We start from the raw sequence: 25057 nt of genomic DNA on the forward strand, positions 1-25057 counted from the left end.
CCCGTCCTTCAACTGTCCGTCGGTTTAACCTGATAGAAAGACTAAAACTAACCATGGTTAATATTTTGACGCCAGAAACACCCTCATTTGCAGAGGGATTAGGGTTACGCCATTTTCCACTGCTGCCGTCGCCACCTTCGGCCACCGCCGACACCTCCGGCCACCGCCGTCACCTCCACCACAAACAATGAAACCCCACCCATGGCTACATCAAAGCCACATTTCAAGAAAAAAAATAAAACAAAAAAGCCCTAAAATATTAGGGTTTATGTGCAATTCATGATAATGGTGCGAATGAAGATAAATAAAACTCCTAAATCAAGGGTTTATGTTGATAAATAAACAAGGGTTTGAATCAAACCCTAATTTCAGTTTTTAAGTAACCCTAATTTCAGTTTTTAAGTCTGAAAACCTTAATTTTCAGTTGGGGAAGACGAGGGCATTTTGGTCATTTCTACCTCGCCATCTACTCCGTCACGTTAAAACAACTTCAGGGGGTGTACTTGTCACGTTTTGAAAGTCAGGGTTAGAATTGAATGTGTTAGAAACTAAAGGGGGTGTGTCTGTATTTTTCCCTTAAAAAACATGAGAGAGCCTCTGGCGGTCCACCGTGAGTGACTTCGCAAGTATTTTAAATAGCCTAACGGCTAGTTTAAACTATCCATTACAGAGCCGTTGGGGGTGTCCCAAATGGCTAGTTTTTGGGTTTTTGGCTATAAAAGGGTTCTCAAACCACTTAGACAAAATCAACAAGCTCTAATATACACTTAAAGCATCTCTTGAGTGAAAAGTCACTCCTTGTGCCTCTCTTCGAGAAATCTTATGAGGGATTGGATTCAAGGCTTAAAATTGTATATCTTTATGAGAGCATCTTGTGTAATTGCCTTTGAACAATGCATTCCTTCATTCTTTTAATCTTATATTTGGCAAGTAATCAGAGATGCAGAGCCTTCTCCGAAGGTGAGTGTTGGGAGACATAGATCCGTCTCCGTCGACAAGTGTTGAGGCGCAGAGCAACCTCGTTGTATTGGTTTGATCTTCACCGTTAAGAACAGATTTTAGTGACCATCAACAGTTGTGGTGGAGATGTAGGTCTGGGGTTTTAAACCGAACCCCTATTAAATCTCATTGTACTCCTTCCCTTATCTCCTTTACTTTACTTGTGCATTGATTTTAAGTTCTTTGTGTTTATTGTTAAAATTTTCTTTGATTTAATTTCTTAATCAATCCTTTAAAAGGGCACAATTTTATAAATCTAATTCGCTTCCCCTATGGGTTGCAATCACCTAGGCCTACACATATTTATTTTCAGATTCCTTGCAAGATTCCATTGCCGCCATGTATTCGGGCTCGGTACAGGATAATGCAACCGTTGGTAGCAAGTTTGACATCAAACTAATAAGACCATTCCTAAACTCGAATACATTACCCATAATAGATCTTCCTTTGTCCATAACATTAGCATAACTTGCATAAAAAAAACCATGCAGCGACTTCGAATCCTTCTCATATGTGATAGCATAATCACTAGTACCTCTTACATAGAAAAGCGCTCATTTGACTGAAACTCGGCAGTGGAATCAATATGCACGGCAGAAACAAGATTGAGCTAAAAACAAAAACTTTTCGATCCACCAACTGAACCAAGATCTTAGTTGCTAGATTAATCAATGTTTATGAATTGAAATTCGGATGGTTAAGGACATTTACCAATTGGTTGACCGATACTGCCAATCTCTGCTTGATCTACTCCCCATTAGGCACCCGACGTTTCTGAAACCCAAGCTGGTCCGGAAGTCGAAGTAGTGGCTTCTCAAACCGTGCGGTTGAAGGAGAAATAGGAGAGAACTTGGAATCCTCTCCCAAACTAAAACCAATAAGGCTTTCAAGTTCTTCTAAAGAACTAGAAACAAAACTAGAAGCGGGAAAAAGAAAGGAGAAAAATGAAATTGGGAGGGGAGATGGGCTGGACGAATTTTGCATATGGGTTTCCAAATTGTGCAAGTAATCCAAATTGTCCACCCATCCCCTCCGTTTATAGAGTTCCCTCTAGCAATTCGTTCCCTTGTATGTGTCCCCTTGATTTTGGAAACTAAATTCAATTAAAACTCTCTGTTTCTTAAACATGTAAAACACATGGATACTCAAAATGATTTTTTCTTATTGAATGTTACCAATAACCAATGGGACTTTTAGAAATAGGAAACCTTCTCCAACTCAAATTCTCTCTTTTCCTTTTTAAATTTCCACCAATAGGAAATTAGAATAAATCAACCAATGGGATCTCTCATAACTGTTATCCAATAGGATTTGAGCATTTAATAAGCACATGTTAATTAAGACATGTACACACCATAATATGGTGTATCTCATCTTTAATACATGTGTGTGCACCCTATGTATGGTGCTCTTCCTCCCTGTATCACATATAGTGGATCCAATCCATATCACACATACGATCAAATCTGAAACCCATATTGTCCAACAATCCATAAGGGTCTAGCGAGTTGTGAGTGTGATCGGCCCAGGGATCCAATGATCATTCTCACAGGGTCCACAATGGGCCCTACTGTGATCTCACGCAATGTAGTCCAACTACGATAGCATTAGGCAAGTGACCCCCAACATGACGTTACCCTGAAGAAGACCATTAGATCAAATTACCCAAATCACATCCAATGTGTAGTCCTTCCTCCAATCCTTCATTTACCGAGTTGGGTCTTGTGGAGGGTGGACATCAATTACCCCATGGGCTCACTCAATGGTATACCTTTCTATCTATCAAGCTTGGGCCCGCAAATGCATTTGCAGCTCCCTTTTGAAACAATCAATGTTTTTGAAAAACTTTGATAAACAATTTATCAAACGGATTGGCCAGTCATTATTTAATGGCCTAGCTGAGATCGAAATTGCAAATGATTTTCCTCTATGGGAGGGGTGGAGGATTCAATGATGGGCATCACTATTGACCCCACGGGTTTACCCCATGACCCAGCACTACCCGCTGGTAACCCCGGACCGGGGACTACTGTTAGATAGACCAAAGCCATAAGGTGCGCCCACAGACTAAAAATATCCCTCAGGTCTAAGGACATATCCAAGGGTCCTGTCTGACAGAATAACCTTATCCAATTCCTTGTCCACAGGTTATTCTACGAAGCCATCCGTTCAGTGTGTGATCCAATCATTTCGCCCATTCCACCTACTTAGAATCAACTACCTCAGTGACCTAGATAGGCCACCCCAATGCGTATATGGAGGCAGGTTCGATTCTAGTTGTGTACAGGTACGAGATGTCCAATCTCAACCCCAACCAAGAACATTCTAGGTCTGCAAAGAACCTGAAGATCATATCTCCCCACCACATAATCTCAATGTGCATGACCTATCCTACGATGCTACCTAAGGATAAAGGTGTGCCTAGAAGCACATTAGGTTAATGGTTTATCTATCTTTTAAGGGTTTCTAACATCTAAAACCTAAGGCTCCATGGGTTGACCAGTCTCATGCTTGGGTTGCATTCATGGAAGAGAATTGTGTCTCCACCCTTAAACAATTGGGCATATAAGTTAATAATATATTGTTGCCAGGCATATTCTCACGATTCACTCCAACAAATACCCAATAGATGTCATGTAACAATAAATAATAGTTGCAACATTACAACAACTGGATTTTGATTAGGGCACACACCCTAACAATGACGGCTTCTGAATGCGCTTTACCCAGATTCCCCATAAACCGGCTTAAAACTCCAACCGCGTAAGTAATTTTTGGCCTAGTATATACCATGGAAAACATCAAGCTCCCGACAAGGGTAGCATATGGGATTCGATCCATTTTCTTCACATCCTCTTCCGATTTTGGGCACTGATTGGAACATAACTTAAAGTAAGCTGCTAATGTGTCTTTATCGGCTTAGACTTGCTCATCCCAAACCATTCAAGCACCTTTTTTATAAACATCTTTTGTGAAAGCAACAAAGTTCCAAGGATAAAAAGAATGGAACTTTGTTGCTTTCACAAAATATGTTTGTAAAAAAGGGGCTTGAAAGGTTTGGGATAAGCAAATCTAAGCCGATAAAGCCATCATCAGCGGCTCACTTTAAGATATGTTCCGATCAATTCCCAAAATCGGAAGAGGAGATGAAGAAAATGGATCGAGTCCCATATGCTAGCATTGTTGGGAGCTTGATGTTTATCGTGATATGAACTAGGCCGAACATTGCTTATGCGGTTGGAGTTTTAATCCGGTTTATGGCGAATCCAGGTAAAGCACATTCGGAGGCCGCCAAATTGGTGCTTCGCTACCTAAGAAGTACTACTGATTATGTTATGATATATGGAAAGGATTCGAATCCGTTGCATGATTTTGTTGATACAAGTTATGCTAATGATATGGACAAAGAAAGATCTACTACGGGTTATATATTTAGGTTTGGGAATGGTCCTATTAATTAGATGTCAAAGCTGCAACCAACGGTTGCATTATCCACTATCGAGGCATTAAGTTAAAACCTATGGATTTATTTTGTGATAACATGAGTATCATTTATTTGGCCAAGAATTCAATTTTTCACAAAGGACCACATATATATCGGTTCAATATCACTACATTTAGGAAGTCATTAAAGATGGAAGGATCTATTTGTTGAAGGTGTGAACCAAAGAGAATGTGGTGGATATGCTCATAAAGATGGTTCAAGGAGAGAAGTTATATTGAAGTTTATCTTCCCCCAGTCTCAAGAAGGAAGGGTTGGCACGCTGGTGATTGTGCATCAAGGTGGAGATTGTTAAAATGGTGACGCATGAGCACCATTTTTTTATTTCTTTTTTCGAAGTCGGTATCTCTTGGTCTTTTAAATGGGATGTTTTCCTTGCCTCTCTCATATGGTTTTTTAAAGACAAAAGATAAATAGGGTTTAAAAAAGGAGAAGAGTGAGAGATTTGAGAGGAGAAAAGGTTTAGACAAGAAAAGAGGGGTTTCCTCTTGGGGCTTTAGGAGGGCTTTGTGGTAAAGCGAAAACAAGTTTCTTCTTCTTGGTTTTCCAAGGTGTGTTCCTCTTCTTATGGTGTGCCCATCAAATGGATGGTTTGGATCTTCCTATGGTGTGGCACGTACAGTACTTTTTGGCAAGTGGGATTGGAAATTAGGGATCTGCTAGGGACTATCGATCAATTAAATGAATCTGAGAGCAACCACCTTTGTCCTCAGGTTAATAAAATGAATAAGACAAAATCTTAGCCTGTGTGGGTTGTGTGGCTACTCTCACATGCAATAGCCAAGCAGCAACATGCCTGAAGTGATTGTCCCTAGTAAATCTTTAGTTTTAAACCTAAAATTTAACAAAGTAAAGTGATTGTCGCCAAAGGATGTGGGGCGGGGATGGGGATTAGATATTCCCCATGGGGAGGGGAGGGGGATTCCCCATGATCCCAGCAGTGGGGAGGGGAAGGGGAGGGGGAAAATTCCCCGCATAGGGCAAGGGGTAGGGGACCCCAACATCCGGCCCCGACCCGCCCCGTTGCCAGCCTTAAGAAAGATCTCTCAAGGAAGAAGATGCTAGTGTGTTTAAATCTGTCAGTGATAACAAACTGATCTTGATCAGTTCTTCTTCATGCATTCAACAAGAAAATAATGGAATGAAGAGAAAAAGGACTATAACACTAGTCTACAATTCCAATTCATTAACAAGGAAAGAAAGAATAAAGGAGAAGAGCCTCTCTCTCTCTCTCTCTCTCTCTCTCTCTCTCTCTCTCAAATCAATGTCATTCTCAGAAATGAAATGAGATTGGCTTCATATAGACAGCCCTTACAACTAACATCAACCAACATAACCCCCAATGGTAAAGAGACTAAAAAAGGACATGTATAATAATCAAATGATTAATAATGATGACTACTAAATATAACAAAATATGGAAGGACAATAGTATAATAACATTACTATTGCAAGTAATGGTGAAGCAGATGCACCAAAGGATGTAGTGCATCACACTTGCCTTCTTAGAAAGAACTCGGCCCTGAGTTCACATAAATTCCACCCGGGAATTAGTCCACCTGGATCAAAGATGAAGATATACACACCCTCGTCCCAAGGAATATAACCTCCCACCTTAATTCTCTTATTGAGTTGTATCTTACCATGTGATGTGCGTGGGCTAGTAGAATACCTATAATCCCCAATTCAATGTCTGCTGAATATGACATATGTGTAGTAGTCCGCTGTTTAAACCAAATATGACATATGTGTAGCAGTCCACTATGTAAACGTATCATATATAGAATTGACAACCATTAGCCCCATCTCCTTCTCTTTGAAATGACAAGTGTAAGGGCCGTCTCTCTCTCTCTCTCTCTCTCTCTCTCTCTCTCTCTCTCTCTCTCTATCAGCATTAAAATCATTAAATGTTAAAAACGAAATAAATGTAAAGTGTAATGATAAAGGGCGGTGAAACTTTGAGAAATTCGGGTGATAGAATTTTTTTTTAATACTTTATAGGTTCTAATAGTTTATATAAAAATAAGCCATGGAAAATATTAATTATAAGGGCCGTGACTACAAGGTTCTAATTCTTCACACGCACACACACGCACACGCACGCACGCACTAGCACACTGGCGCACACGCACATAGGGATTTGCTAGCATTCATCGCAGAAGCCATTTTACGGCTGCGCTGTTGTATGTGAGGGCAGCCACCTCGTGAATGAAGACAAACTCTCACATCGCGGATGGTCTGTTGATGGATGCTAGCAAATCCCTACGTACACTCACACACGATATAGTTACTTAACTTTTAAAGAGGCAATTCCTTAATATTCTATTTGTAGATACGATTAATTTAAAATTAACCTATTTACACATTATGCCCCTTCGTATTTGATTGTTTAAGGCGTTCATATATTTGGCCCGATTGCGGATGGACCATTGTTTCAAAAATCTCCATTGTGAGACAATCTTAGAATCTAAATTTATGGCATATAAATGGATGAAAATGAATTATTGTAAGTTTAAAAAAAAAAAAAAGATTAGCGGCATTAACTTATCTATTTTAGGAATGTTTTAAAAGATCAAGAATGGTAGGGATTATTATTTAAAAACAAGAATAAGTCGCACCCTTAGCGAATTCATCAGAATGATAATCTCTTCAAAATTTGGGGAGTTTTCTTAAAAAAATTGGACCATTTACAAATCCTAATTATAAGATATATAAGACCATATGTAGATACATAAGACATGAGAGATATAATAGCTTATATTACGAAATTTTATTAGTTTTTTTATAAACACATAAGATATAAGAGATTTACTCTTGGCATTTACACTTATCTGTTCAGATTGTATAATTATCTTCGTCATATGCAAAAGAAAATTTAGGGCAGAATGTGAAATTCTCATCATTTTTATTTGTACCATGAGCTTTATCTTAAATGCGAATGATTTTTTAAATTAAAAGAAATTTTGTGTAGTTGTTTGATTTTTTAACTTTTAATAATTTATGGACAAAGGAAGATCTATTATGGGTTATGCTAATGGGAATGGTCCTATTAGTTGGATGGCAAAGTTGCAACCAACGGTTGCCTTATCCACTATCGAGGCCGAGTACATGGAGACAGCGGAAGCTTGCTAGAAAGTAGTTTGGCTTCAAGGTTTGATGGGTGAGATTGGCATCGAGTCAAAACCCATGGATTATTTTTTTGTGATAACATGTGCATCATTTGTTTGGCCATGAATTCGGTTAATCACAAAAGGACCAAACATATATCGGTACAATATCACTACATTCAGGAAGTCTGATGGAAGGATCTATTTGTTGAAAGTGTGAACCAAGGAGAATGTAGTGGATATGATCGTAACGATGGTTCAAGGAGAAAAGTTAGATCGAAGTTTATCTTCTCTCGGTCTCAAGAAGGAAGACTTGGTATGCCGATGATTATGCATCAATGTGGAGATTGTTAAAATGGTGACGCATGAGCACCAGTTTTTTCATTTTTTGTTTTTTTGGAGCGGGTCTCACTTGGTCTTTTAAGTGGGATGTTTTCCATGCCTCTCTCATATGGTTTTGTAAAGGCAAGAGATAAAAAGGTTTTTAAAAAGGAGGAGAAGAGTGTAGGAGCCAGATCCCGCGAGAGGGGCGTGGGGCGCGAGCCGCCGCGCTCTCTCTCTTGGTCTCTTGTACCCACGCGATTGGCGTGTGCATTTAATTATTGATTTGAATTCGTCTTTCCTGTGGACTTGGGATCACTAAGGCAATCCGAATTCCACACGAAAGAGACTGACAGAGTCGCCACCTAGATGTGGGATCTAGGACCCATAATTAACCAGAAATCTAGACTCGCTACCTGGTTACGAGAATGGAAGGTATGGGGAGTTATCCACCACATGCACCATTCTTGCCCGATAATCGGTCTTCGATTCCAAAAGCTAACTCTTTTAAATTTATTTTAAATGGCTCATTCAACTCTATGTTATTGTGCGAACTAAGTGACATGCATCCTATGATCTAATTTCAATGTGAATCCTAAATGTGTATCTTGATTTCTTAATTTGTCTGGATTCAATCTAGGTGAAAGTTCTCCTAAAATTCTAATTTCATGAAAAATCCTAAGTGATTTGATTAAGCATTTACAAGAAAATTAATATACAAAACACCACAATTTGTTGTGGTGCCGACTCGCGGGTGGTATGCCGTCAGACATCCAAGCTGCCTACGTACCCAAGCCTCACTGGGATCAGAGTCGACGTAGTTCGGTGCACCTAAGCTAAGCTACATATGCCTAACTCAACTAGGACACCGACTTAGACGGATTTGACTGTTTCAACAGTTTTAAGAGGAATTATTTAATTCAAGTTGAGGATTTTATTATCTTAGGATTTCATCTAAGATGCTATATGATTCTTATCTGAATGCAAGTTGTCCCTTAGACTAATGCAGGTTTTGCCTACATCCTAGTTTACTAGGCTTGTCCTAGGGAAAGATCGGGTGACTAGTGTAACTAGACCTATGGTACGGTTGCTATTCATAGCAAGCGTCCGTGATGAGGCTGGACTCCTAACTCTAGGACTCCCTAAAACCTAGGACACGGCACGACACCAGTGTTCCTAAATTGGGCTCTAATGGTTCTTAGATTGGAAACCATAATCCAATGGTTCCGAAAGACACAAGATAAATCGATTTAAGTTCTCGAGGTTAATGAGTTTCAGATTTCAAAGATTTTCAGTTTCTAGACATTTAAGGATTACCAATGGTTCTAGGGTTCACCAATTTCGGCCTTGAATGGCATCCAAAGGAGGGAATCGTGCGCTCTTTCCTTGTGCAATTTAATACTTAGGTTATAGCATCTTATTGCCTGGCAGAATCTCAGGATTTCCGTGGACACTAACCTCGGAGCCAACAACATGCTATAACTTAAATATTCAAATTGTCAAAGATCAAGTTGCAATTGGGATACGATTATGGATGCACTGGCCATTTTTCCAGGAAAATCTAAAGATCCTAAAATTTCTGTTTCAATGGATTAAGGAGTGAACATGTGACAGAATTTTAAAGTTCTTTAGGAATTTTTATATGATTTTCAATTAATTTCGAATTTTCCATGGATTTTATCAATTTTAAGCATATGAGCGGTTTTACAAGTGAAATTGTTGCAAATAAATTCGAAATGATTTGAAATTTCTACAGCAGCAAGATGAAAATGTATGTAGCTTACAGGATGAGTTTTGCATATTTTTACATTAAATTCACATTTAATCTTGATTAAACCATTAAATGTCCAGATTGCACAATTAACACATAAACTAGTAGAAATATAACTCTAAATTCTATGAAATTTCTACAGAAATACTATATGAATCAAAATAGCATGCAGTGAGATTTTCATGAATTTTAGAAATTATTTACTACCAATTTCGGATTTTACAATTTCCAGACCAGATTATAAATTAACACTACATCCCATATTAAAACAGATCCAAATAACACGAAAATTTTACAGTAACAAGTAATATGGAAGATAAGACTACTGTAAAAAATTTATGAATTTTAATGATGATCTGATGTTAGTAACAATTCTCCTAAAATCTGATAAGTTTCAAAGAAAATATTAAATAATATACCAAATAAACTCCAAAAATCTTTATAAATTCATGGTAAAATGAATCAGTAACATATTATTTTCCCACGAAATTTCATTAATTTTAGAATCTGTTTGGTATATAATTTAATTTTTCTTCGTCAAAAGATGTTTTTTTTTTGAAGAGTTTTCCATTTTTAAAACACAATTTGCGGAAAAAATCAGAAAAATTCGGAAAAATACAGAAATATTTTGAGAACAATGCACCTACCTGTGGTGAAGATCTCCGCCCAATCCAAAAAAATATAAAAAATCCTGCCGCCGCCGATCCGCTCCGCCGTCTTTCGCTTTCTCTGGAGTGTTTAGAGGGAGTGATTGAGAGAGTGAAGAGATAATGGAAGAAGAATATTAGGGAGAGGGATGGAAGAATATATTAAGGAAAGGGATTGGAGGGAGTGATTAGAAGAGATAATGGAAGAGAAAGAGATAATGGAAGATAAATTTCTCCTTTTTTTTATGGATGGGAAGGAAGATATATATAGGGAGAGAAAGAGAGAGAGAGAGATATGTTGGTGGAGAGCTCATCATGTTGTCCCTCTTAGTGGAGAATCCATCATTATTGTTCTTAGTGGAGGGCCCATCATGTTTCTTAGTGGAGAATCCATCATTATTGTTCTTAGTGGAGGGCCCATCATGTTTCTTAGTGGAGAATCCATCATTATTGTTCTTAGTGGAGGGCCCATCATGTTTCTTAGTGGAGAATCCATCATTATTGTTCTTAGTGGAGGGCCCATCATGTTGTCTTAGTGGAGAGCTACCATCATTGCTCTTCATAAGAGGCCTCACAAGAGGCCCCATTGAGGCCCCACAACGCGGGCCCCACAACGCGGGCCCCACAACGTGGGCCCCACAACGTGGGCCCCCGGTTGATTCAATTTTAAACAAATGTTCAATGCGGGCCCACCAAACGGGTACAAATTCTCCCTTGCTCGGATTCTCACGAATAACCCTTCTCCGCACTTTAGCGGAAAAAATCAGAACATTGCAGAAATGACCAGAAAGATTTGAGAAAGCGTAAGGGACGAACACCGGAATAGAAAACACTGAAAAATTGACAGCGAAACCCTAATTTCTTTTTTAATCAAAGCAGAGCAAAATGGGGTGTCTACAGATGCCCCTCTTTGGTAGAGATGACGTAGCCATCGAATACCAAAGTCAAAATGACAGAACCATTTTGCGTAGCTTTAATCGACAAAAGACTCTACGGAACCTAGACGCAAGCATTTACTACCTAATGTAAAACCCAAAACGAAGTCCTAGAATTGGAATGTAGTAAAAAAATCCTGCTGCGGTGCCGCTCGACATCACATTTATATGATGTTCAAAGAGAAAAGACCATTTTTGAATGGACTCAGAATGAAATACCATATTTTTACGGCTTCCAAGGAAATGAGACATCACATTTGTATGATGCTCAAAGAGAGTAAGAGACCATAGTTGTATGGACCTGAAGAGAATGGAATACCGTATTTTTACGGAGTTCCAAAGAAATGAGGTATCATATTTGTATGATGCTCAAAGAGAATAAGAGAACGTAGTTGTATGGACTCGAAGAGAATGGAACACCGTATTTTTTACGGAGTTCCAAGGAAATGAGGTATCATATTTGTATGATGCTCAAAGAGAATAAGAGAACATTTTTGAATGGACTCAGAAGAGAATGGAATACCGTATTTTTACGGAGTTCCAAAGAAATGAGGTATCATATTTGTATGATGCTCAAAGAGAATAAGAGAACATTTTTGAATGGACTCAGAAGAGAATGGAATACCGTATTTTTTACGGAGTTCCAAGGAAATGAGGTATCATATTTGTATGATGCTCAAAGAGAATAAGAGAACATTTTTGAATGGACTCAGAAGAGAATGGAATACCGTATTTTTTACGGAGTTCCAAGGAAATGAGGTATCATATTTGTATGATGCTCAAAGAGAATAAGAGAACATTTTTGAATGGACTCAGAAGAGAATGGAATACCGTATTTTTACGGAGTTCCAAGGAAATGAGGTATCATATTTGTATGATGCTCAAAGGGAATAAGAGAACATTTTTTAATGGACTCAGAATGAAATACCGTATTTTTACGGCTTCAATCTTCGGTTGAGATTAATGAATTTGGAGGTTTTTTTTATGAATTTGAATTTGACGTAGAATTGGATTTGATGAATTTGGGGAATTTGAATTTGACGTAGGATTGGAGTTGATGAATTTTGGGATTTTGAATTTTGACGTAGAATTGGACTTGATGAATTTTGGGAATTTGAATTTAACGTAGAATTGGATTTGATGAATTACGGAATTCAAAGGAAATGAGGTATCATATTTGTATGATGCTCAAAGAGAATAAGAGAACATTTTTGAATGGACTCAGAAGAAAATGGAATACCGTATTTTTACGGAGTTCCAAGGAAATGAGATATCATATTTGTATGATGTTCAAAGAAAGAAGACCACTTTCAAATGGACTCAGAGAGTATATGATAACAGAGATTATCAGGAAAGGGGGAACTGGAATCTCCAATTAACAATTTTGGAAGCAAATGATTCAATACCACCATGCAGCAAAGGTCTTTCAAGGCTTGAATATGAGATGCCACTTTATTAGCAACCTGCCCCAGTTTAAGGCCTTCTAACCTTCTTCTATTCATTGACCAGAGATCATTCTTGCAACGATTTTTCACCATTCGTGACAGTCGCACCTTTTCCAAGTTTCTCGGAATCCGTTAATGAACCTGCCTTCAGAGTGATTGCACCCTACAACAATTCTTTAAAATAGCATTTGTAAATTTTTCTAAAAATAGAACTACAGACATTGGTAATAAAAAGACAAAATAAGAAAGATTACTCAAGTGATCTCGTGATGCTTCTGACTTATCAGTATTTTCTTTTGGGTTAGGTTAGCCTCTTTTAAAGAATGTTTCTCCACTGATAAACATCTTCACTTATTTTTTAAGACAGTGATACTTCATATATCCTTCTATCAACTTTCGGATTGTTTTGAAATTAATGCCCTTAGTTTCGGGAATCATTGTTATTTTTGCCTGACCTACTGAGAGTTCAGAGGTCGATGTAATTCTTCTGGCGTGAACCCCATCTTACCACGACCAAGTATTCCTTTTTAGATTTTCAACTTGGCGGACCGTTCAACCTTAACTTTTGCCTGAATCGCCTTTTAGGTTTTCAACTCAGCAGGCTACCCCCTTAACTTTTGCCTAAGCTGCCTTTTCAGGTTTTCAACTTAGCAGAGGAATGATCCTGAATTTTGCCTAGATCGCCTTTTCAGGTTTTCAATCTAGCGGATTTTCAAGCTCCATTTTTTTTTTTTTTTTTTTTTTTTTTGAACACCAAAAGGACTTTACAGGTGAGGTAGAGCTTTTCAAAGAATGGCTTAAGGTTTTGCAAGAGTTTCGACCGAACCTGTGAACAGGTTGCCTACGTATCCCAGTGTAGGAATCAGGTCATGCGTAGTTCAGGGGAATGCCCCTAGTACATTGGGTTTTGAAGGAAAATTTTATGTAGGCTCGAAAGGGTTTGCAAAAGGTTATATATTTTTTGATTTTGGGTTATGAATTTGGGTTTTATTCGGCCAAAAGACGGCCTTCTGGTGTTCAAGCATAGAACCTCTTGAGTTGATCAAGATTTGTTGGTTCCGGCAATATTTCTCCATTTAAATTACGGAGCTTGACGGCTTTTCCGGGTAAGATTTGGTCCACGATGTATGGCCCTGACCAATTAGGCTTGAATTTGCCTCTTGGGTCAAGCACTGGTGCTCGATTTTCTTTTAGAACAAGATTGCCTTCTTCGAGATCTCTGATTTTAACCTTTTTATTAAAAGCCCGGGCTATTCTGCGCTGATAACCCTGCACATGGTAAAGTGCTTTTAACCTCTTTTCATCTAGCATGTTCAGCTCTTTATATCTGGCGTCTGCCCATTCATTTTCTGGCAACTTGACTTCAGTCAATACTCGGAGCGAAGGTACACGGATCTCCACAGGTAGCACTGCTTCCATACCATAAACAAGAGAGTAAGGGGTTGCCCCAGTTGAAGCTCTAATTGATGTTCTGTAAGCCCACAATGCGTACGGCAACTTATTCGACCAATCCTTATAAGTTTCTGACATCTTGCTAATGATAGTCTTGACATTTTTGTTTGCAGCTTCCACCGCTCCATTTGTCTGCGGCCGATAAGGTGAAGATTTATGATGCTTAATCTTGAACTCTTCGCAAAGAGTGATAACTTCTTTCTTGAAATGAGATCCGTTATCTGAGATAAGTTCATGGGGAATTCCATATCTGCATATGATGTTGGTTCGTATGAATTTAGCAACTGATGCGGATGTAAGCTTTGCATAAGAAGCGGCCTCAACCCACTTAGTGAAGTAGTCAATTGCAACGAGTATGTACTCGTGACCACTAGATGACTTAGGGGAAATCTTGCCAATTATGTCAATTCCCCATACCGAAAACGGCCAAGGAGAAGTAAGAGAATGCAATTCGGTAGGTGGTACATGAATGAGATTCGCATGTATCTGACATTTATAGCATTTCTTCACAAATGTGTGACAATCTGCTTCCAATGTTGGCCAATAGTACCCCAGACGTAGGATCTTCTTTGACAACATCCTCCCATTCATATGAGGTCCACACACCCCTTCATGAACATCTGCGAGAATTTCTTCTGCCTGATCTTCAGTGACACATAAGAGTTGGATTCCGTCGAAGGACCGTCGATACAGCTCTCCTCCACAAATGACAAAGTTAACTGCCAATCTCTGCAAAGTCCTTATCTCCTTACTCGACGCCTCATTGGGATGCCCCTGGCCCGAGATGTAGTTCTTTATGTCCGTATACCATGGTTTACCATCGGGACATCTTGCAGCTATCTCTATAGCATCAACATATGCAGGAGCCCATTGCTCTTGAACCGTGATGGGCCTCATTTTCATATTGTGAGGTATGTCAATCATAGAAGCTAACGTCGCTAAGGCATCGGCGAATCTATTCTTCAACCTTGGCAAATAACTGAAAGTAATGTGCTGGAATTGCTTAGCGAGAATATCCAAGTATTCATGATATGGCAGCAACTTTTCTTCTTTGGTTCTCCATTCTCCTTGGGTTTGGCAAATGATTAACATTGAATCTCCATATACGTCAAGATTCTCTATGCCTAAGGCCAATGCTGCCTCAAGCCCAACAATGCATGCTTCATACTCTGCCATATTGTTGGTGCAATTGAATTGTAACTTAACTGCAAGGGGAACATGCTCATTTCGGGGTGACACAAGCAATGCCCCTACTCCTTGCCCTGTTTGGTTTGCTGCTCCATCAAAATAGAGGGTCCAACCAGTTTCTGGATATTCATCTTCTACCATCATGATCTCTTCATCTGGGAACATCGTCTTGAAAGGCTGATTTTCTTCTCGGGGTGCTTCTGCCAATTGTTCAGCAATGACTCGGCCCTTTACTGATTTTTGGGTTACATGGGTGATGTCAAACTCAGACAACAACAATAACCATCTGGCAGTCCTGCCTGTCAAGGCTGGTTTTTCAAAGAGATATTTCAGAGGATCCATCCTTGACAGGAGCAAGACCTTATGTGATAAAATGTAATGCCTGAGTCGCTGAGTAGCCCAAACCAAGGCTAAGCAGGTTTTTTCTAGGACAGTATACTTCTGTTCATACTCCAACATCTTCTTGCTAAGATAATACACAGCCTTTTCATGCTTGGTTTCTGGATCTTGCTGCGCTAACATACAACCCATTGTGGTTTCTGTTACTGACAAATAAAGCAGCAATGGATGTCCCGGTATCACTGGTGCTACTATCGGTGGTTCAGACAAACTTTGCTTTATCTTTTCAAAGGCCTGCTGACATTCCTCTGTCCATTCTTTGGAAGAGTTCTTCTTTAAGAGCTTAAAGATAGGTTCACAAGTTGATGTCAGATGAGCGATGAATCGCCTTAGGAACTGTATCCTTCCTAGGAATCCCCGAATTTCCTTCTCGGTTCTAGGCGGCGGCATCTCCTGGATAGCCTTAATCTTCTGAGGATCTACCTCTATACCCCTTTGACTCACCATGAATCCTAACAACTTACCAGAGGTAACCCCGAATACACACTTGCTAGGATTCAGGCGAAGCTGGTATTTGAGTATTCTTTCAAAGAACTTCTTGAGGTTCGGGATGTGATCCCTCCTTTCCCTAGCTTTTACAATCATATCATCGACATAAACTTCGACTTCTCTATGTATCATGTCATGGAGTAAGGCTGTAGCTGCTCTTTGATACGTCGCACCAGCATTCTTAAGACCAAATGGCATTACCCGATAGCAATATGTCCCCCATTGTGTAATGAACGAGGTTTTAGCCATGTCTTCGGGTGCCATCTTAATTTGATTGTAGCCCGAGAAACCATCCATGAAGGATAGTAATTCATGCCCGGCCGTATTGTCTACCAGGATATCGATATGTGGTAGAGGGAAATCGTCTTTCGGACTTGCCCTGTTCAGATCTCTGAAATCTACACACATTCTCACCTTTCCATCTTTCTTCGGTACAGGTACTATATTTGCAAGCCATTCCGGATATTCCACCACTTGCAGGAACCCAGCATTCAACTGCTTAGTAACCTCTTCTTCTACTTTCAAGACCCACTCGGGCTTCATTCTCCTTAGCTTCTGCTTTTTAGGTTTAATTCCTGGCAACAAAGGTAGCTTGTGCTGAACAATGTCTTCGCTCAACCCGGGCATATCTTTGTAGGACCAGGCAAAAACTTCCTTATATTCCTTAAGTAGGTTTATTAATTCATCGCGCTCTTCAGAGGATAGAGTATTTCCAATTCGTATTTCCTGTATTAAATCTTCTGTTCCGATGTTTATAATTTTGATTTCATCTTTAAGAGGCTGGGCTCGGCGCTCCTCCTCTTGTTTGAGCATATGCTGCAATTCAAAGGGAGTTTCGTCGATCCCTTCTTCCTCGTCTGAGGAGGGAGTGTTATCATTATTAAAGTCAGAAGCAAACACAGAGACATACTGAGAATCGGATTTCATTGAATTGAAAGAAATTACATCATTATTCTTGGACTCATCCTGAACAGGCTCAGGATTCATATAGTAAATAAACTCAGAAAACGACTCGCCTGGACTAGGCACTGACACTGATTCAGTTGGCTTGACTAGACTTGACTTAGCCGTAAAATAAGATGGAAAAATATCAGAACTCCAGTTGGAAAGATTTTCTGTTGCAGGTGCAATCTGACTCTGAGGTTCAGTAAAGGTAGCATCGCCCTGAATAACCGCCACTAGCACATCTTCACAGTCAGTCTCTTCTTGCTTTTTAAAATGATCTAAAACGGGCAACTCCTGACAAACAACATCAGGCACATCTTCTTCGAACAAAGACCCCAACATATCTGGCTCAAGGCAGACTATCCAATCCTCAACAGTTTTTTCAACACAATATACCGGCGGTTCTGTTTCTGGGAGAGCAAGGCCACTGAATATTTCAAAACCCGGTATCATGATCCCTGTTACTGAGTCATACCATGGTTCAGAAAACCCATAGTATGGAGAAGTCTCACCTTCTTTGATAAAGTGACCATTCATTGATAAGGAATATGGAGTCATCGGGAGTATCCTTCCAGTGCGGCGGATTTCTTCCTTCAATTTCAACAATTCTTTCATGGATTCCTCCTCCTCCTCAGTAGGTATATACCCTAGACCGAAAACTCCAGAGTTTGCTTTGATTGGGCGCCAATGAGACGCTTTGCTTGGATCACGGCCTAAATTCATACCCGGAAAGTAGTTCATTTTTCTCATCATCTTGGCAACCACAGGACTGATGGCAAAAGGCAAATACAACTCCTCCCGAGAGGCATCTTCATAGGAAATAGCAGTAACATCGAATGCGAAACCATTCAAGTTGTAATCATCTGCTTTTGTAACTGGAAGGATCCGAGTTTCTCCTGTTATCTGCCCTATTTCTGGCTCTTCGTCGCCTCTGACAGTGATCAATTTTCCTTCTTTAATGAACTTCAGTTTTTGATGAAGGGTTGAGGCAACAACACCTTCCTTATGCAACCAGGGTCGTCCCAGAAGTATATTGAACGAGGCCTTGATATCAATAACTTGAAATTCCACCTCAAATTCTTGACCGCCTATAACGATCCTGGTGGTAAGGACTCCGACCACATTTCTGCGGGTATTGTCATATGCGAGGATACCAAGGGTTGATTCGGCAAAATCAGTGGGACCGAAACCCAAGGTAATGGCAGTTCTTAATGGACATACATTCAACGCGGATCCATTATCTACCAGCACAGACGGTACTTTCTTGCCTTCGCAAACAACAGTGACATGAAGAGCTCTAGCATGATTCCGACCTTGAGGAGGCAGCTCCTGGTCTGAGAAACTAATGGCCCTGGTGGCGTGTGTCAGAGCGACAACTTCAGCTAGTTGCTCTGGAGATATTTCTGAGGACACCTGTGTGGTATTCAGTTCTTTCAACACAGCCTCTCTGTGTTTCTTCGATGCTATCAACAACCCCCAAACAGATATGACAGCCTGAGTTTTCTTCAACTGCTGAACAACTTCATCATCTGGGTCCTTCACGTATTGCGGCTCCTCTCCTCGAGCCAATGCCCCTGGATTTTCGACTCTTAATTCAGCAGGTTTGAAAATTCTTCCACCCCTTGTCACATGTCTGACTTCATCCAATTCTGGCTCACCATAGGTGATAATTTGAGGGTCTTGTGGCTCATAGGTGATTACCAAGGGAGGTACAGACTCCCTTAGGTATGATTCATCACAGAAGATGATTTCGGGTTCAGAAATGGGTTCTAAAGCACATATGAGGGTGAGAGGGTCAAACTCAGGATCTCCTATGGTTATGGCATTAACGGCAGCGGGAGGATTAGCATGACCAGGTAGCGGGTTTTGGGTAACATTGGGTCTTGGTTGGAATGCAATGACTTTCTCATCAATAAGTTTCTGGATTCTGAATTTCAAGGCGATGCAATTGTCTGTAAGATGACCAGGACCCCTGTGATACTCACAGTGTAGGTCGGCTCGCCAATTGGCAGGTAAAGGATTGGGGGGAGGCCGGGTGGCAGGTAGGGTTATGCGACCTGAAGCCAGACACTGCTTAAGCACCTCCGAAGATGGAATGGGAAGAGGAGTAAATTCTACCCGGGCTTGTTGCCGAGGTGCGGTCGCAGGTTGAGCATAGTCCATTACTAGAGGTTCCTGGGATTTAGAGGATTGAGCATTGGAATGGGAGATACTACTGACTTGGGCTGGTGGGGATTTTTTGAAATCTCTAGGATTTGGGTTGCTACGGTTGAATACACCTTGAGCCATAGCCTCCTCTATCTGGGTGCCAGCCACAATGAAGTGTTTGAAGTCTGGATAGTATTGCAATGACATGTGATACTGGAGCTGGGGGGAAATATTTTTCATGATTATCTGGACTTGCTCCTCCTCAGACGGGCGCTCCATCATCTGAGCTGCTATTCTCCTCCATCTTTTCACAAAAATCAGAAAGGATTCTCTCGAGTCTTGTTTTGTTCTCTCTAAATCCTTTCTGGTGATTTCTGTCCCATCATCATATTTGAACTGCCTGATGAATTGCTCACCGATATCCTTCCATGTCCTGTAACGAGTCTTGTCCAAGACCATGAACCATCTCCTAGCAACCTTGGTTAGGGAAACTGGGAACAATTGAGCCATTTGCTCAGGAGATAAGCCTTGAGGCTGACACATGATGGTGAACATTTGTAAATGTGTGATTGGACAACCCACACCATCATATTTGTCGAAATCGGGCATTTGAAAATTAGCAGGAAGGCGGATTTCGGGAAATAGAGTAAGATCACTGGGATTGAAACTACCCTGGTCTTGAAACTGAATGTCTTGAACTTTTCTGGTAAGAGTCTCTAATTTCTCCATAACAGACTTATCAACCATGGACTGAGAAGGTCTACTGCGATTCTCGCTATACTGCTCTTTTTCCAAATCTTCTTCGGTTTTATCATGGATATTGATGAACACTGGCTGGACAGGTGCTGCTGAAGTAGCTGCTTGGTGCACAGGCCCTTTATCCTTGGACAACGAAGGTCTCAACTTTTCAGAAAGCTGAGCCTTGATAACTCGGTTTTCTTCTTTGAGTTCTTGAAGCTGTTGGAGAATCAAGGTAAGAGTATCGGTAATAGCAGTGGGTGGAAGACCATCTTGGTTGTTTGCCATTGGTGAGGATGAGGACGGGAAAGAAGGAGATGCTGGGGTTCTTAGAGAAGGTGGCGGGGATACAGATTTCCTCTGCAATCGAGAAGAGACCCGAACCCAAGGAGTAGTAGGGTTAGCTATGGTGTCTTCGGCCCTGCAATATTTGAAAGACATATTTTAAAATCAGAAAGGAGTAGACGAGGATATACGCATAGACCAAGATAATGAGAAAGAAAGATGAACTTTATTGATCAATCATTAAAGTTTGAGTACATGATTCATTCTTTCGAAGATAAACGGATAAGATTAAACATGGAACTAAGCACTCTTTTTAGACTTCTTCTTCGGACGACAATCCTTCTCAACTGACTCCTTTAAAGATTTGATGATTCTGGCATCCCAAGCAGATGAAACAGCTTTGACAATTTTGGGCTTAAGATCCTCAGGCGGATAGAAATGACGAAGGGGAGGCACAATGGATTGCTCCCTTCCATACTGACGCTGAATCCTGGCAGGAACATAAAAGGAAGTCTTTTTGAGACCAAGAAGGCGAACGTAGTTAGCTTCTCCAGTGTTGAAGACAGCTTCTTCGATTCCAGGGATTTGCCAATAAATCTGATCTTGTTGGCGAGAATTTAACCATTCAACACAATCGCTTTTATGATCGAAAGAAACATCATGACGCCATTCACTGAAGGTGTATAACGTATGATCAAAATGCACAGGAGCTGCAATTTTTAGCTTGTGGCATAACCACACCTGAAGTAATGCAGGACATCCTGAGAAGGACCCAACAAAAGATCGAACATAAGAGCCTGGACCTGAGCTGGCACGAAGACGAGCCATCTCATCCAATCCATTAAAGGTTTCTGCAAGCATAGTAGGAATTGGATTGGCGCCACGATCCATCTGATCAACGAGGTCCAAGAGAACAGCTGACGCACAGCGAGAAGGCTGGACAGTGAGGAACCTAGCAAAGGAGCAGAATCTCAGAGCGCGACCTCGGGCTTTTTGAATATCAACAGCACCAATATGCCCAACAGGAGGGTAAATGTCAATCAGTTGTTGCATGGACACTTCCTGGTCTTTGATGAAAGAGTTCATGGATTCATCTGGATTATTCATCAAGCGAAGGAACAAAGGACGATAATCCGACACGTAAGATGGCTTCACCAGAGGGCCATCTACAGGATATTCCAATAAGGCACACCATTCTTCAAAGGTGGGACACATTTCTTGGTTGCCAAAACGGAAGACATGATGATCGGGATCCCAACACTCTGATGCAGCATAGAGTAATCCCCAATCGAGCTTGATGGTGGCCACGTAACCGAAGAGATTTTTCTCTTGCTCACTTATGGCATAGATATGGGATTCTCTTAATGTACCACGGATCCAATCAAGAATTGTACGAGTAGACATGGTGTCTGTGAGCCAGGAGAAAGGATACAGGGATAATCAGGATTACATGAACATGAGATTAGGATGAGTTCCTACCAATATAAAGGAAGTATGGATACTCGATCGAATCAGATAATATAAGATTAAAAAGCGTACGATCGAGATGAGATGAGATAGCATAAGATTGCTTTCAACGGATGGATCATGAATGACTAATCCTATGAGATCTTTGGAAATGAATGGGATTTAAATCCTAACCCCAAAGGGAAAGTTTTTTAATCTTTGCACATTTTATCAGTGTTACCTGAAGGCATCAACCCTAATCCTAATCTAGCGGAGTGGAGAGAGGATCTCGACTCATGACTTTGTTTGTGTACCTAGGACCGATCGTAGCCATTAGAAGATGGTCTACGGCCTAATCTAGACACAAATAGGTAGGATATCCTAAACTAGGCTCACACACGTGATGCACATGTGTTCGTATACTACATGCATGTGTGGGTTAATCTAGGGGTAAGGCCAAGAGTTCCCTTAGCGCGAATCCCTGTTCGATATACTGTACCAGTGTCCGGCGTATCAGTACGTGAACAAGAGATCCGTTTACGTACCATAAAGGTACTAGGCTAAGGGTGGAATGCTTCTCTAGCACAGAGGCACCAGGTGATGAAATCCCAGTCAACCATGCTAGATAACACTCCGGGTTCCTAAAATAGGACGTGTGTGCATGTGAGATGCAGGGGTTTAGATGAAAGTGATGTAAGTGTGTGCAATAAGTTCGCGCAATCTATGATGCCTTCAGGTTTTGTTAGATTAAGTTTGAGTATATGTGATGAGAAAATAAAGCATACAAACTAATCTAACAAGCATAAAGTTTTTATGAGCCAGTTAAATTAAATTCAAATGAATTATCTTTTGGAATTTTAATGAAGTTAGGTGGTCCCCAGCAGAGTCGCCAGACTGTAGGAGCCAGATCCCGCGAGAGGGGCGTGGGGCGCGAGCCGCCGCGCTCTCTCTCTTGGTCTCTTGTACCCACGCGATTGGCGTGTGCATTTAATTATTGATTTGAATTCGTCTTTCCTGTGGACTTGGGATCACTAAGGCAATCCGAATTCCACACGAAAGAGACTGACAGAGTCGCCACCTAGATGTGGGATCTAGGACCCATAATTAACCAGAAATCTAGACTCGCTACCTGGTTACGAGAATGGAAGGTATGGGGAGTTATCCACCACATGCACCATTCTTGCCCGATAATCGGTCTTCGATTCCAAAAGCTAACTCTTTTAAATTTATTTTAAATGGCTCATTCAACTCTATGTTATTGTGCGAACTAAGTGACATGCATCCTATGATCTAATTTCAATGTGAATCCTAAATGTGTATCTTGATTTCTTAATTTGTCTGGATTCAATCTAGGTGAAAGTTCTCCTAAAATTCTAATTTCATGAAAAATCCTAAGTGATTTGATTAAGCATTTACAAGAAAATTAATATACAAAACACCACAATTTGTTGTGGTGCCGACTCGCGGGTGGTATGCCGTCAGACATCCAAGCTGCCTACGTACCCAAGCCTCACTGGGATCAGAGTCGACGTAGTTCGGTGCACCTAAGCTAAGCTACATATGCCTAACTCAACTAGGACACCGACTTAGACGGATTTGACTGTTTCAACAGTTTTAAGAGGAATTATTTAATTCAAGTTGAGGATTTTATTATCTTAGGATTTCATCTAAGATGCTATATGATTCTTATCTGAATGCAAGTTGTCCCTTAGACTAATGCAGGTTTTGCCTACATCCTAGTTTACTAGGCTTGTCCTAGGGAAAGATCGGGTGACTAGTGTAACTAGACCTATGGTACGGTTGCTATTCATAGCAAGCGTCCGTGATGAGGCTGGACTCCTAACTCTAGGACTCCCTAAAACCTAGGACACGGCACGACACCAGTGTTCCTAAATTGGGCTCTAATGGTTCTTAGATTGGAAACCATAATCCAATGGTTCCGAAAGACACAAGATAAATCGATTTAAGTTCTCGAGGTTAATGAGTTTCAGATTTCGAAGATTTTCAGTTTCTAGACATTTAAGGATTACCAATGGTTCTAGGGTTCACCAATTTCGGCCTTGAATGGCATCCAAAGGAGGGAATCGTGCGCTCTTTCCTTGTGCAATTTAATACTTAGGTTATAGCATCTTATTGCCTGGCAGAATCTCAGGATTTCCGTGGACACTAACCTCGGAGCCAACAACATGCTATAACTTAAATATTCAAATTGTCAAAGATCAAGTTGCAATTGGGATACGATTATGGATGCACTGGCCATTTTTCCAGGAAAATCTAAAGATCCTAAAATTTCTGTTTCAATGGATTAAGGAGTGAACATGTGACAGAATTTTAAAGTTCTTTAGGAATTTTTATATGATTTTCAATTAATTTCGAATTTTCCATGGATTTTATCAATTTTAAGCATATGAGCGGTTTTACAAGTGAAATTGTTGCAAATAAATTCGAAATGATTTGAAATTTCTACAGCAGCAAGATGAAAATGTATGTAGCTTACAGGATGAGTTTTGCATATTTTTACATTAAATTCACATTTAATCTTGATTAAACCATTAAATGTCCAGATTGCACAATTAACACCTAAACTAGTAGAAATATAACTCTAAATTCTATGAAATTTCTACAGAAATACTATATGAATCAAAATAGCATGCAGTGAGATTTTCATGAATTTTAGAAATTATTTACTACCAATTTCGGATTTTACAATTTCCAGACCAGATTATAAATTAACACTACATCCCATATTAAAACAGATCCAAATAACACGAAAATTTTACAGTAACAAGTAATATGGAAGATAAGACTACTGTAAAAAATTTATGAATTTTAATGATGATCTGATGTTAGTAACAATTCTCCTAAAATCTGATAAGTTTCAAAGAAAATATTAAATAATATACCAAATAAACTCCAAAAATCTTTATAAATTCATGGTAAAATGAATCAGTAACATATTATTTTCCCACGAAATTTCATTAATTTTAGAATCTGTTTGGTATATAATTTAATTTTTCTTCGTCAAAAGATGTTTTTTTTTTGAAGAGTTTTCCATTTTTAAAACACAATTTGCGGAAAAAATCAGAAAAATTCGGAAAAATACAGAAATATTTTGAGAACAATGCACCTACCTGTGGTGAAGATCTCCGCCCAATCCAAAAAAATATAAAAAATCCTGCCGCCGCCGATCCGCTCCGCCGTCTTTCGCTTTCTCTGGAGTGTTTAGAGGGAGTGATTGAG

The 25057-nt window shown here is 40.0% G+C and overlaps 1 protein-coding gene across 1 annotated transcript; it reads right to left on the minus strand.

Annotated features, from left to right (window-relative positions):
* Positions 1 to 1746: 1746 nt before the first annotated feature.
* Positions 1747 to 25057, minus strand: LOC143867493 (uncharacterized). The gene is made up of 3 exons (XM_077376096.1): positions 24949 to 25057; positions 20994 to 21780; positions 1747 to 1915 (listed from the first exon to the last, which is right to left on the minus strand). The coding sequence occupies exons 2-3, from the start codon at positions 21773 to 21775 to the stop codon at positions 1747 to 1749; spliced, it is 951 nt and encodes a 316-aa protein (XP_077232211.1). The 5' UTR covers positions 21776 to 21780; positions 24949 to 25057.

Source organism: Tasmannia lanceolata, unplaced genomic scaffold (genome assembly GCF_043159265.1).
Source record: "Tasmannia lanceolata isolate RefF3 unplaced genomic scaffold, GAP_Taslan_0.1 ptg000257l, whole genome shotgun sequence".
In the NCBI taxonomy this organism is placed as follows: Eukaryota; Viridiplantae; Streptophyta; class Magnoliopsida; order Canellales; family Winteraceae; genus Tasmannia; species Tasmannia lanceolata.